The sequence below is a fragment of the Pseudophryne corroboree genome, chromosome 5 (genome assembly GCF_028390025.1).
Source record: "Pseudophryne corroboree isolate aPseCor3 chromosome 5, aPseCor3.hap2, whole genome shotgun sequence".
In the NCBI taxonomy this organism is placed as follows: Eukaryota; Metazoa; Chordata; class Amphibia; order Anura; family Myobatrachidae; genus Pseudophryne; species Pseudophryne corroboree.
Window position 1 is genome coordinate 187,956,895 of NC_086448.1, and position 14,853 is coordinate 187,971,747.

At 51.2% G+C, this 14,853-nt stretch overlaps 2 protein-coding genes across 6 annotated transcripts in view; one reads left to right on the plus strand and one right to left on the minus strand.

Moving 5' to 3' along the window:
* Positions 1 to 1,769, minus strand: part of BTD (biotinidase) — a 218,718-nt gene extending 216,949 nt beyond the window's left edge. The window contains exon 1 of the mRNA XM_063921951.1: positions 1,592 to 1,769. The gene's annotated coding sequence lies outside the window, so the exon portion shown is untranslated. The remainder of the gene's footprint in view (positions 1 to 1,591) is intronic.
* An 82-nt stretch (positions 1,770 to 1,851) lies between these two features.
* Positions 1,852 to 14,853, plus strand: part of HACL1 (2-hydroxyacyl-CoA lyase 1) — a 139,948-nt gene continuing 126,946 nt past the window's right edge. For 2 of the 5 annotated variants that reach the window (XM_063921943.1, XM_063921945.1), the window contains exon 1: positions 1,852 to 1,979. In XM_063921943.1, coding sequence (XP_063778013.1) covers positions 1,880 to 1,979 — 100 coding nt within the window. In that variant the 5' untranslated portion in view covers positions 1,852 to 1,879. Of the gene's footprint in view, positions 1,980 to 2,294; positions 2,317 to 14,853 lie in introns of those variants that run through there. The other 3 variants (XM_063921946.1, XM_063921949.1, XM_063921947.1) reach the window with 2 other exon arrangements.

The following is a 14,853-nucleotide window of genomic DNA, read 5'->3' on the forward strand; positions in this document are numbered from 1 at the left end:
CCCCCTAGTGCCAGACATCTCCCCCCCAGTGCCATATATGCCCCAGTGCCAGACATCCCCCCCCCTGTGCCAGGTATCCCCCCCAGTGCCAGACATCCCCCCCCCAGTGCCATATATGCCCCAGTGCCAGATATCCCCTAGTGCCAGACATCTCCCCCCCAGTGCCATATATGCCCCAGTGCCAGACATCCCCCCCAGTGCCAGACATCCCCCCCCAGTGCCATATAAGCACCAGTGCCAGACATCTCCCCCCCCAGTGCCATATATGCCCCAGTGCCAGACATCCCCCCCCCCAGTGCCAGATATCCCCCCCAGTGCCAGACATCCCCCCCCAGTGCCATATATGCCCCAGTGCCAGATATCCCCCCTAGTGCCAGACATCCCCCCCCCAGTGCCATATATGCCCCCAGTGCCAGACATCCCCCCCAGTGCCGCCGTCGCCGCCGCTTATTGGAGGGACACGGAGGGCACAGATCGCCTCTCCTGTGTCCCTCCTGCTGCATCATCTCCGGCGGCCGCGGGTCTAATAGGGGGAAGTGCCGTCCGTGAGCCAATTAGAGCTCACAGACGGCACTTCCCCCTATTAGACCCGCGGCCGCCGGAGATGATGCAGGAGGGACACAGGAGAGGCACACGCTGCGCCGTCCGTGTCCCTCCAACAAGCGGCGGCGGGAAGGAGAAAGCAGACTGACATGCGGGCGCTCGTCCGCATGTCAGTCTGCTGTAATCAGTGGCGCCCCCGCAGCCCCTCGCCCCCAAGCCACCGCGAGGACTGCGGGGGCAGTAGTTACGCCACTGCTCCCTCTACAGTCCCAATTCTTCCCATCTGCAATCCTAACTCCTCCTCCTCTCAATTCTGACTGAACTTTTTGAGTGAGACTGAGATAGTGCTTTGTGATTGTTCTATGTAGTACGTACATGTGACTGTGCTATGGGGTAATTGTATTTATTAGCCCTAGTGCCCACACACCAGCAAGTGAGGGGCAAATGCTCTGTAACCCTTGCTTTCCTGGCTTCTCTATGCTGCTGTGGTATAAACTGCAGCACATCGTTCTGCCTCAGGCTCTCCCCGAAGAGCTCGCTTCTGCTCGAAAGTGGGCGTGGCTATGACTGTGTTAGGGGGTGGGATGGGGTGGGGTGGGGTGGGGTGGGGTGCCCCCCATCCATCCCTCCCCTCCTCTAGATCCGACCCTGGGCAGGGACCGGCAAACCTGCCCGAAATTGAAATACCGGGTAATTGCCGGGACTATCAGACTTTTCTGTCTGAAAGTGGTATAATAAACCCCCTTCATCTGTATGCCCAATGGGACTGGGATAATGTAGCGAATCTGCCGGAGGTATAAAAATAGGGAATAATAAAGAGACTCCCCGATACCCCCCAACGTGTGTTCAGTTTAATGAATTCAGGTCACTTTCACCTACTTAGAAAAAAAGGTAAGCATTGTACTGGTTAATCTTCCTCATGTAATGACTGTGCGCGGCGCATATATAGTACACTGCGGCGCTGCAGGAGAGCCAGCCATAGCAGGAATGCGGAGGTTATAGGTAATCAGGTTAATTCTTATTCCCGACCAACAGCGATAACACATACCCGCCGCCGCCGGTCACCCTCAGTCACACCGGGCGTGTCCCGCACTCTGCACAAGTCGCCGTTCCTCCCAATCCCCGGCCGGGACAGCACATGCCCCAGTACACACAGCTCGCAGCAGCGGACCACCCCCGGCGTGTGATTGGTACGATGAGGTCTGGCCACGACCCCGGCTACATTCACACCACGTTACCTGTATTCATGTGACAGATGGGCGTGGCCTGAAATGAGCGACTGGTCTCCTCTATACAAAGGGGGAGGGAAGTGTCAGTGTGTGATAGTGCAAGGTTCATGCTTCACTCACAGATACACAGACATGGCTTCTTCTCAGCAGGATGCTCAAGAGTCTCTCACTGGGGCGCAGATCATTGCAGAGGCCCTGGCTGCCCAAGTAAGCTCTCTCCTTATATACAGAGACCACACACATACCATAACTCAGGTGCTGAACAGAAGCTCTCTCCTTATACACAGAGACCACACACCATAGCTTAGGTGCTGCCCAATTAAGCGCTCTCCAAATACACAGAGACCACACACACCATAGCTCAGGTGCTGCACAGAAGCTCTGTCCTCCTTATACACGGAGACCACACACCATAACTCAGGTGCTGCACAGAACCTCTGTCCTCCTTCTACACAGAGACCACACACCGTAACTCAGGTGCTGCACAGAACCTCTGTCCTCCTTATACACGGAGACCACACACCATAGCTGAGGTGCTGCCCAAGTAAGCTCTCTCCTTATACACAGAGACCACACACCATAGCTCTGTTGCTGTCCAAGTAAGCTCTCTCCAAATACACAGAGACCATACACACCATAGCTCAGGTGCTGCACATAACCTCTGTCCTCCTTCTACACAGAGACCACACACCGTAACTCAGGTGCTGAATAGAAGCTCTGTCCTCCTTATACACAGATACAACACACCATAGCTCAGGTGCTGCACAGAGGCTCTGTCCTCCTTATACACAGATACAACACACCATAGCTCAGGTGCTGCACAAGTAAGCTCTCTCCTTATACACAGAGTCCATGCACACCATAGCTCAGGTGCTGCACAGAGGCTCTGTCCTCCTTATACACAGATACAACACACCATAGCTCAGGTGCTGCACAAGTAAGCTCTCTCCTTATACACAGAGTCCATGCACACCATAGCTCAGGTGCTGCATGGAAGCTCTCTCCTTATACACAGAGACCACACACACCATAGCTCAGGTGCTGCACAGAAGCTCTGTCCTCCTTATACATAGAGACCACTCTCCATAGCTCAGTTGCTGCCCAAGCAAGCTCTATCCTTATACACAGAGACCACACACACCATAGCTCAGGTGCTGCACAAGTAAGCTATCTCCTTATGCAGAGACCACACACCACAGCTTAGATCAGAGGTTCTCAAACTCGGTCCTCGGGGGCCCACACAGTGCATGTTTTGCAGGTCTCCTCACAGAATCGCAAGTGAAATAATTAGCTCCACCTGTGGACCTTTTAAAATGTCAGTGAGTAATTAATACACCTGTGCACCTGCTGGGTTACCTGCAAAACATGCACTGTGTGGGCTACCGAGGACTGAGTTTGAGAACCTCTGGCTTAGATGCTGCACAAGAAGCTCTGTCCTCCTTATACACAGAGCACACCATAGCTCAGATGCTGCACAATGAGCGCCCTCCTTATACACCGAGACCACACACTGTAGCTTAGGTACTGCACAATGAGCTCCCTCCTTGTACACCAAGACCACACACCATAGCTTAGGTGCTGCACAATGAGCTCCCTCCTTATACACCAAGACCACACACCATAGCTTAGGTGCTGCACAATGAGCTCCCTCCTTATACTGTACACCGAGACCACACACCATAGCTTAGGTGCTGCACAAGAAGCTCTGTCCTCCTTATACACAGAGACCACACACCATAGCTTAGGTGCAGCACAATGAGCTCCCTCCTTATACACCAAGACCACACACCATAGCTTAGGTGCTGCATAAGAAGCTCTGTCCTCCTTATAGTACACAGATACCACACCATGGGGGTAATTCCAAGTTGATCGCAGCAGGATTTTTTTTAGCAGTTGGGCAAAACCATGTGCACTGCAGGGGAGGCAGATTTAACATGTGCAGAGAGAGTTAGATTTGGGTGTGGTGTGTTCAATCTGCAATCTAATTTGCAGTGTAAAAATAAAGCAGCCAGTATTTACCCTGCACAGAAATAAAATAACCCACCCACATCTAACTCTTTCTGCACATGTTATATCTGCCTCCCCTGCAGTACACATGGTTTTGCCCAACTGCTAAAAAAAATCCTGCTGCGCTCAACTTGGAATTACCCCCCATAGCTCAGGTGCTGCACAAGTAAGCTATCTCCTTATACAGAGACCACACACTATAGCTCAGATGCTGCACAATGAGCTCCCTTCTTATTTCTCTAACGTCCTAGTGGATGCTGGGGACTCCGTAAGGACCATGGGAATAGACGGGCTCCGCAGGAGACTGGGCACTCTAAGAAAGATTTAGTACTACTGGTGTGCACTGGCTCCTCCCTCTATGCCCCTCCTCCAGACCTCAGTTAGAATCTGTGCCCGGACAGAGCTGGGTGCATTTTAGTGAGCTCTCTAGAGCTTGCTAATAAGAAAGTATTTTAGTTAGGTTTTTTATTTTCAGAGAGCTTCTGCTGGCAACAGACTCTCTGCTACGTGGGACTGAGGGGAGAGAAGCAAACCTACTAACTGCGGCTAGGTTGCGCTTCTTAGGCTACTGGACACCATTAGCTCCAGAGGGATCGAACACAGGACCTGACCTTGTCGTCCGTTCCCGGAGCTGCGCCGCCGTCCCCCTCGCAGAGCCAGAAGTCAGAAGCCGGCAGGTTGAAGAAAGAAGACGTCAAAATCGGCCCCAGAAGACTCCTGTCTTCATATGAGGTAGCGCACAGCACTGCAGCTGTGCGCCATTGCGCCCACACTAACCCACACACTCCGGTCACTGTAGGGTGCAGGGCGCAGGGGGGGGCGCCCTTTGCAGCAATTAGATACCTCCTGGCAAAAGCAGCATATATACAGTTGGACACTGTGTTATGCATGAGCCCCCGCCATTAATTTTACACAAAATCGCGGGACAGAAGCCCGCCGCTGAGGGGGCGGGGCCTTCTTCCTTAGCACTCACCAGCGCCAATTTCTCTCCACAGCTCCGCTGAGAGGAAGCTCCCCAGGCTCTCCCCTGCAGACTCACGGTAGAAAGAGTAAAAAGAGAGGGGGGGAACATAAATTTAGCGCATTTAATATATATACAGCAGCTACTGGGTAAACACTAAGTTACTGTGTGATTCCTGGGTCATATAGCGCTGGGGTGTGTGCTGGCATACTCTCTCTCTGTCTCTCCAAAAGGCCTTGTGGGGGTCCTGTCCTCATATAGAGCATCCCCTGTGTGTGTGGTGTGTCGACATGTTTGACGAAGAGGGCTATGTGGAGGCAGAGCAAGTACAGATGAATGACGTGTCTCCGCCGACACCTGATTGGATGGATATGTGGAAGGTGTTAAATGATAATGTAAACTCCTTACATAAAAGGTTGGATAAAGCTGATGCCTTGGGACAGTCGGGGTCTCAGCCCATGCCTGATCCTACAGTGCAGAGGCCGTCAGGGTCTCAGAAGCGCCCACTATCCAAAATGGTTGACACAGATATCGACACGGATTCTGACTCCAGTGTCGATGATGATGCAAAATTGCAGCCTAAAATGGCTAAAGCCATCCGCTACATGATTATAGCAATGAAGGATGTATTGCACATATCAGAGGTAAACCCTGTCCCTGACAAAAGGGTGTATATGTATGGGGAGAAAAAGCAAGAGGTGACTTTTCCCCCTTCACATGAGTTAAATGAACTATGTGAAAAAGCGTGGGATTCCCCCGATAAGAAAGTGCTGATTTCCAAAAGGTTACTTATGGCGTACCCTTTCCCGCCAACGGACAGGATGCGCTGGGAATCCTCCCCTAGGGTAGATAAAGCTCTGACACGCTTATCTAAAAAGGTGGCCCTGCCGTCACAGGATACGGCCGCCCTAAAGGATCCTGCAGATAGGAAGCAGGAAAGTATCCTGAAGTCTGTTTACACACACTCAGGTACTATACTGAGGCCGGCAATTGCGTCGGCCTGGATGTGTAGTGCTGTAGCGCATGGACAGATAATCTGTCTGAGGAAATGGATACCTTAGACAAGGATACCATTTTACTGACCCTGGGGCATATAAAAGACGCTGTCCTATATATGAGGGATGCCCAGAGGGACATTTGCCTACTGGGCTCTAGAATAAATGCAATGTCAATTTCTCTGACGTCCTAGTGGATGCTGGGACTCCGTCAGGACCATGGGGAATAGCGGCTCCGCAGGAGACAGGGCACAAAATTTAAAAGTTTGACCACTAGGTGGTGTGTACTGGCTCCTCCCCCTATGACCCTCCTCCAAGCCTCAGTTAGGTTTTTGTGCCCGTCCGAGCAGGGTGCAATCTAGGTGGCTCTCCTAAAGAGCTGCTTAGAAAAAGTTTGTTAGGTTTTTTATTTTCAGTGAGTCCTGCTGGCAACAGGCTCACTGCAACGAGGGACTTAGGGGAGAAGAAGTGAACTCACCTGCGTGCAGGATGGATTTGCTTCTTAGGCTACAGGACACTAGCTCCAGAGGGACGATCACAGGTACAGCCTGGATGGGTCACCGGAGCCGCGCCGCCGACCCCCTTGCAGATGCCGAATAGAGAAGAGGTCCAGAAACCGGCGGCAGAAGACGTCTAAGTCTTCATGAGGTAGCGCACAGCACTGCAGCTGTGCGCCATTGCTCTCCGCACACTTCACACCAGCGGTCACTGAGGGTGCAGGGCGCTGGGGGGGGCGCCCTGGGCAGCAATGTAATATACCTATTCTGGCTAAAATATATCACATATAGCCCCTGGGGCTATATGGATGTATTTAACCCCTGCCAGGTTCCAAAAAAACCGGGAGAAGAAGCCTGCCGAAAAGGGGGCGGGGCCTATTCTCCTCAGCACACAGCGCCATTTTCCTGCCCAGCTCCGCTGCGAGGAAGGCTCCCAGGACTCTCCCCTGCACTGCAGAAACAGGGTAAAAACAGAGAGGGGGGGCACTTATTGGCGATATTTATAATATTTGAGCTGCTATAAAGGGAACACACTTATTAAGGTTGTCCCTATATATATTTATAGCGCTTGGGTGTGTGCTGGCAAACTCTCCCTCTGTCTCCCCAAAGGGCTAGTGGGGTCCTGTCTTCTATCAGAGCATTCCCTGTGTGTCGGTACGTGTGTGTCGACATGTATGAGGACGATGTTGGCGTGGAGGCGGAGCAATTGCCTGTAATGGTGATGTCACCCCCTAGGGAGTAGACACCAGAATGGATGGCTTTGTTTATGGAATTACGGGATAGTGTCAGCACGCTACAAAAGTCGGTTGACGACATGAGACAGCCGGCAAACCAGTTAGTACCTGTCCAGGCGTCTCAGACACCGTCAGGGGCTGTAAAACGCCCTTTACCTCAGTCGGTCGACACAGACCCAGACACTGACACTGAATCCAGTGTCGACGGTGAAGAAACAAACGTATTTTCCAGTAGGGCCACACGTTATATGATCACGGCAGTGAAGGAGGCTTTGCATATCTCTGATACTGCAAGTACCACAAAAAGGGGTATTATGTGGGGTGTGAAAAAACTACCGATAGTTTTTCCTGAATCAGAGGAACTGAATGAAGTGTGTGATGAAGCGTGGGTTACCCCAGATAGAAAACTGCTAATTTCAAAGAAGTTATTGGCATTATACCCTTTCCCGCCAGAGGTTAGGGCGCGCTGGGAAACACCTCCTAGGGTGGATAAGGCGCTCACACGCTTATCAAAGCAAGTGGCGTTACCGTCTCCTGATACGGCCGCCCTCAAGGATCCAGCTGATAGGAGGCTGGAGAATACATTAAAAAGTATATACACACATACGGGTGTTATACTGAGACCAGCAATCGCCTCAGCCTGGATGTGCAGTGCTGGCGTGGCTTGGTCGGAGTCACTGTCTGAAAATATTGATACCCTGGATAGGGACAGTATTTTACTGACTATAGAGCAGTTAAAGGATGCATTTCTTTATATGCGAGATGCACAGAGAGATATTTGCACTCTGGCATCAAGAGTAAGTGCGATGTCCATATCTGCCGGAAGAAGTTTATGGACGCGCCAGTGGTCAGGTGATGCGGATTCCAAACGACATATGGAAGTATTGCCGTATAAGGGGGAGGAATTATTTGGGGTCGGTCTATCGGATCTGGTGGCCACGGCAACGGCCGGAAAATCCACCTTTTTACCCCAGGTCACCTCCCAGCAGAAAAAGCCGCAGGCTTTTCAGCCGCAGTCCTTTCGTTCCTATAAGAACAAACGAGCAAAAGGACATTCCTATTTGCCCCGAGGCAAAGGAAAGGGTAAGAGACTGCAACAAGCAGCTCCTTCCCAGGAGCAGAAGCCCTCCCCGGCTTCTACAAAGGCGTCAGCATGACGCTGGGACCTTACAAGCAGACTCAGGGGCGGTGGGGGGTCGCCTCAAACATTTCATCGCACAGTGGGCTCACTCGCAGGTGGACCCCTGGATCCTGCAGGTAGTATCTCAGGGTTACAGGTTGGAATTCGAGAAGTCCCCTCCTCGCCGTTTCCTAAAGTCTGCTTTGCCAACGTCTCCCTCCGACAGGGCGACGGTATTGGAGGCCATTCACAAGCTGTATTCTCAGCAGGTGATAGTCAAGGTACCCCTCCTACAACAGGGACAGGGGTATTACTCCACGCTATTTGTGGTACCGAAGCCGGACGGCTCGGTAAGACCGATTCTAAATCTAAAATCTCTGAACCTGTACATACAAAAATTCAAGTTCAAGATGGAGTCACTCAGAGCAGTGATAGCGAATCTGGAAGAAGGGGATTTTATGGTGTCCTTGGACATCAAGGATGCTTACCTTCATGTTCCAATTTGTCCTTCACACCAAGGGTACCTCAGGTTCGTGGTCCAAAACTGTCATTATCAGTTTCAGACGCTGCCGTTTGGATTGTCCACGGCACCCCGGGTCTTTACCAAGGTAATGGCCGAAATGATGATCCTTCTTCGAAGAGAAGGAGTCTTAATTATCCCTTACTTGGACGATCTCCTGATAAGGGCAAGATCCAGAGAACAGCTGGAGGTCGGAGTAGCACTAACCCAAGTAGTGCTCCAACAACACGGGTGGATTCTGAATTTTCCAAAATCCCAACTGATCCCGACGACACGTCTGTTGTTCCTAGGGATGATTCTGGACACTGTTCAGAAAAAGGTATTTCTTCCGGAGGAGAAAGCCAGGGAGTTATCCGATCTAGTCAGGAACCTCCTAAAACCAGGAAAAGTATCTGTGCATCAATGCACAAGAGTCCTGGGAAAAATGGTAGCTTCTTACGAAGCGATTCCATTCGGCAGATTCCATGCACGAACTTTTCAGTGGGATCTGCTGGACAAATGGTCCGGATCGCATCTGCAGATGCATCAGCGGATAAAATTGTCCACAAGGACAAGAGTGTCTCTGCTATGGTGGTTGCAGAGTGCTCATCTGTTAGAGGGCCGCAGATTCGGCATACAGAACTGGGTCCTAGTGACCACGGATGCCAGCCTGAGAGGCTGGGGAGCGGTCACACAGGGAAGAAACTTCCAGGGCGTGTGGTCAAGCCTGGAGACGTCTCTTCACATAAATATACTGGAGCTAAGAGCAATCTACAATGCTCTAAGCCTGGCAAAACCTCTGCTTCAGGGTCAGCCGGTGTTGATTCAGTCGGACAACATCACGGCAGTCGCCCACATAGACCCTCAGGCAATAGCTGTAGACGCTCTGGTAACACCATGGGTGTACCAGTCAGTGTATGTGTTTCCTCCTCTGCCTCTCATACCAAAAGTACTGAGCATTATACGGCAAAGGGGAGTAAGAACGATACTCGTGGCTCCGGATTGGCCAAGAAGAACTTGGTACCCGGAACTTCAGGAGATGCTCACGGAAGATCCGTGGCCTCTACCTCTAAGACGGGACCTGCTTCAGCAGGGACCGTGTCTATTCCAAGACTTACCGCGGCTGCGTTTGACGGCATGGCGGTTGAACGCCGAATCCTAAGGGAAAAAGGCATTCCGGAAGAGGTCATCCCTACCCTGGTAAAAGCCAGGAAGGAGGTGACTGCACAACATTATCACCGCATTTGGAGAAAATATGTTGCGTGGTGTGAGGCCAGGAAGGCCCCGACGGAGGAATTTCAACTGGGTCGATTCCTACATTTCCTGCAAACAGGATTGTCTATGGGCCTCAAATTAGGGTCCATTAAGGTTCAAATTTCGGCCCTGTCGATTTTCTTCCAGAAAGAATTGGCTTCAGTTCCTGAAGTCCAGACTTTTGTAAAAGGAGTACTACATATACAGCCCCCGGTTGTGCCCCCAGTGGCACCGTGGGATCTTAATGTAGTTTTGGATTTTCTCAAATCCCATTGGTTTGAGCCACTCAAATCGGTGGATTTGAAATATCTTACATGGAAAGTAACCATGCTACTGGCCCTGGCTTCAGCCAGGAGAGTGTCAGAATTGGCGGCTTTATCGTATAAAAGCCCATATCTGATTTTCCATTCGGACAGGGCAGAACTGCGGACGCGTCCTCACTTTCTGCCTAAGGTGGTTTCAGCGTTTCACCTGAACCAGCCTATTGTGGTGCCTGCGGCTACTAGCGATTTGGAGGATTCCAAGTTGCTGGACGTTGTCAGAGCATTGAAAATATATATTTCAAGGACGGCTGGAGTCAGAAAATCTGACTCGCTGTTTATACGCTGGGTGCTCCTGCTTCTAAGCAGACGATTGCTCGTTGGATTTGTAGCACAATTCAACTTGCACATTCTGTGGCAGGCCTGCCACAGCCTAAATCTGTCAAGGCCCATTCCACAAGGAAGGTGGGCTCATCTTGGGCGGCTGCCCGAGGGGTCTCGGCATTACAACTCTGCCGAGCAGCTACGTGGTCAGGGGAGAACACGTTTGTAAAATTCTACAAATTTGATACCCTGGCTAAGGAGGACCTGGAGTTCGGTGCTGCAGAGTCATCCGCACTCTCCCGCCCGTTTGGGAGCTTTGGTATAATCCCCATGGTCCTGACGGAGTCCCAGCATCCACTAGGACGTCAGAGAAAATAAGATTTTACTTACCGATAAATCTATTTCTCGTAGTCCGTAGTGGATGCTGGGCGCCCATCCCAAGTGCGGATTGTCTGCAATACTTGTACATAGTTATTGTTACAAAAAAATCGGGTTGTTATTGTTGTGAGCAGTCTGTTCAGAGGCTCCTACGTTTGTCATACTGTTAACTGGGTTCAGATCACAAGTTGTACGGTGTGATTGGTGTGGCTGGTATGAGTCTTACCCGAGATTCAAAATCCTTCCTTATTGTGTACGCTCGTCCGGGCACAGTATCCTAACTGAGGCTTGGAGGAGGGTCATAGGGGGAGGAGCCAGTACACACCACCTAGTGGTCAAACTTTTAAACTTTTAAATTTTGTGCCCTGTCTCCTGCGGAGCCGCTATTCCCCATGGTCCTGACGGAGTCCCAGCATCCACTACGGACTACGAGAAATAGATTTATCGGTAAGTAAAATCTTATTTTCTGCCAGAAGGGTCCTGTGGACTCGGCAATGGACAGGTGATGCCGACTCCAAAAAGCACATGGAGGTGTTACCTTACAAGGGTGAGGAATTGTTTGGGGACGGTCTCTCGGACCTAGTTTCCACAGCTACGGCTGGGAAGTCAAACTTTTTGCCATATATTCTCTCACAGCCTAAGAAAGCACCGTATTACCAAATGCAGTCCTTTCGATCACAGAGAAGCAAGAAGGTCAGAGGTGCGTCCTTTCTTGCCAGAGGCAGGGGTAGAGGAAAGAAGCTGCACCATACAGCTAGTTCCCAGGAACAGAAGTCCTCCCCGGCTTCCACTAAATCCACCGCATGACGCTGGGGCTCCACAGGAGCCAGGAGCGGTGGGGGCGCGTCTCTGAAATTTCAGCCACCAGTGGGTTCGCTCACAGGTGGATCCCTGGGCTATACAGATTGTGTCTCAGGGATACAAGCTGGAATTCGAAGTGATGCCCCCTCACCGTTACCTCAAATCGGCCCTGCCAGCTTCCCCCATAGAAAGGGAAGTAGTGTTAGCGGCAATTCACAAGTTATATCTCCAGCAGATGGTGGTAAAGGTTCCCCTCCTTCAACAAGGAAGAGGATACTATTTCGCAATGTTTGTGGTACCGAAACCGGACGGTTAGGTTAGACCCATATTGAATTTAAAATCCCTGAACATTTATCTGAAAAGATTCAAGTTCAAAATGGAATCGCTCAGAGCGGTCATTGCAAGCCTGGAAGAGGGGGATTTTATGGTGTCTCTGGACATCAAGGATGCTTACTTGCATGTCCCCATTTATCCACCTCATCAGGAGTACCTCAGATTTGTGGTACAGGACTGTCATTACCAATTCCAGACGTTGCCGTTTGGGCTCTCCACGGCACCGAGAATATTTACCAAGGTAATGGCAGAAATGATGGTGCTCCTTCGAAAGCAAGGAGTCACAATTATCCCATACTTGGACGATCTCCTCATAAAGGCGAGGTCCAGAGAGCAGTTGCTAATCAGCGTAGCACACTCTCAGGAAGTGTTGCAACAGCACGGCTGGATTCTAAATATTCCAAAGTCACAGCTGATTCCTACTACGCGTCTGCCTTTTCTGGGCATGATTCTGGACACGGACCAGAAGAAGGTGTTTCTCCCGGCGGAGAAGGCTCAAGAGCTCGTGACTCTAGTCAGAGACCTCTTAAAACCGAAACAGGTGTCGGTGCATCGCTGCACGCGAGTCCTGGGAAAGATGGTGGCATCATACGAAGCCATTCCCTTCGGCAGGTTCCATGCGAGGATCTTTCAGTGGGATCTGTTGGACAAGTGGTCCGGATCGCATCTTCAGATGCATCGGCTGATCACCCTGTCCCCGAGGGCCAGGGTGTCTCTTCTGTGGTGGCTGCAGAGTGCTCACCTTCTCGAGGGCCGCAGGTTCGGCATACAGGACTGGGTCCTGGTGACCACGGATGCGAGCCTCCGAGGATGGGGGGCAGTCACTCAGGGAAGAAACTTCCAAGGGCTGTGGACAAGTCAGGAGGCTTGTCTGCACATAAATATCCTGGAACTAAGGGCCATATACAACGCCCTGAGTCAAGCGGAGCCTCTGCTTCGCAACCAACCGGTGCTGATTCAGAACGACAACATCACCGCAGTGGCTCATGTAAACTGCCAGGGCGGCACAAGAAGCAGAGTGGCGATGGCAGAAGCCACCAGGATTCTTCGTTGGGCGGAGAATCACGTGCAAGCACTGTCAGCAGTGTTCATTCCGGGAGTGGACAACTGGGAAGCAGACTTCCTCAGCAGGCACGACCTCCACCCGGGAGAGTGGGGACTTCATCACGAAGTCTTCACTCAGATTACAAATCGATGGGAACTGCCACAGGTGAACATGATGGCGTCCCGTCTCAACAAAAAGCTACAAAGGTATTGCGCCAGGTCAAGAGACCCTCAGGCGATAGCTGTGGACTCCCTGGTAACACCGTGGGTGTTCCAGTCGGTCTATGTGTTTCCTCCTCTTCCTCTCATACCCAAGGTGCTGAGAATCGTAAGAAAAAGAGGAATGAGAACAATACTCATTGTTCCGGATTGGCCAAGAAGGACTTGGTACCCGGAACTGCAAGAAATGCTCACAGAGGACCCTTGGCCTCTGCCTCTCAGACAGGACCTGTTGCAACAGGGGCTCTGTCTGTTCCAAGACTTACCGCGGCTGCGTTTGACGGCATGGCGGTTGAACGCAGGATCCTAGCGGAAAAAGGCATTCCGGATGAAGTTATTCCTACGCTGATAAAGGCTAGGAAGGACGTGACAGCAAAACACTATCACCGTATATGGCGAAAATATGTTGCCTGGTGTGAGGCCAGGAAGGCCCCTACAGAGGAATTCCAGCTGGGCCGGTTCCTGCACTTCCTACAGTCTGGAGTGACTATGGGCCTGAAGTTGGGGTCCATAAAGGTCCAGATTTCGGCCCTATCCATTTTCTTTCAAAAGGAACTGACTTCTCTTCCTGAAGTTCAGACGTTTGTTAAGGGAGTGCTGCATATTCAGCCCCCTTTTGTGCCACCAGTGGCACCTTGGGATCTCAACGTGGTGTTGGGTTTCCTGAAATCCCACTGGTTTGAGCCACTTAAGACCGTGGAGCTAAAGTATCTCACGTGGAAGGTGGTCATGCTATTGGCCTTAGCTTCGGCTAGGCGTGTGTCAGAATTGGCGGCTTTATCATGTAAAAGCCCCTATCTGGTTTTCCATATGGACAGGGCAGAATTACGGACTCGTCCACAATTTCTGCTGAAGGTGGTGTCATCTTTTCATTTGAACCAACCTATTGTGGTGCCTGCAGCTACTCGTGACTTGGAGGATTCCAAGTTGCTTGATGTAGTCAGGGCTTTGAAGATCTATGTAGCCAGGACGGCTGGAGTCAGGAAGACTGACTCGCTGTTTATCCTGTATGCATCCAACAAGCTGGGTGCTCCTGCTTCAAAGCAAACTATTGCTCGCTGGATCTGTTGCACGATTCAGCAGGCTCATTCTGCGGCTGGATTGCCGCATCCAAAATCAGCGAAAGCCCATTCCACAAGGAAAGTGGGCTCTTCTTGGGCGGCTGCCCGAGGGGTCTCGGCATTACAGCTTTGCCGAGCAGCTACTTGGTCGGGTTCAAACACATTTGCTAAGTTCTACAAGTTTGATACCCTGGCTGAGGAGGACCTTGTGTTTGCCCATTCGGTGCTGCAGAGTCAGCCGCACTCTCCCGCCCGTTTGGGAGCTTTGGTATAATCCCCATGGTCCTTTACGGAGTCCCCAACATCCACTAGGACGTTAGAGAAAATAAGATTTTACTCACCGGTAAATCTATTTCTCGTAGTCCGTAGTGGATGCTGGGCGCCCGTCCCAAGTGTGGACTTTCTGCAATACGTGTATATAGTTATTGCTTAATAAAGGGTTACGTTATGTTGGCATCCATTGTTGATGCTCTGTTGTTGTTCATACTGTTGACTGGGTAAGTTTATCACAAGTTATACGGTGTGATTGGTGTGGCTGGTATGAGTCTTACCCTGGATTCCAAAATCCTTTCCTTGTAATGTCAGCTCTTCCGG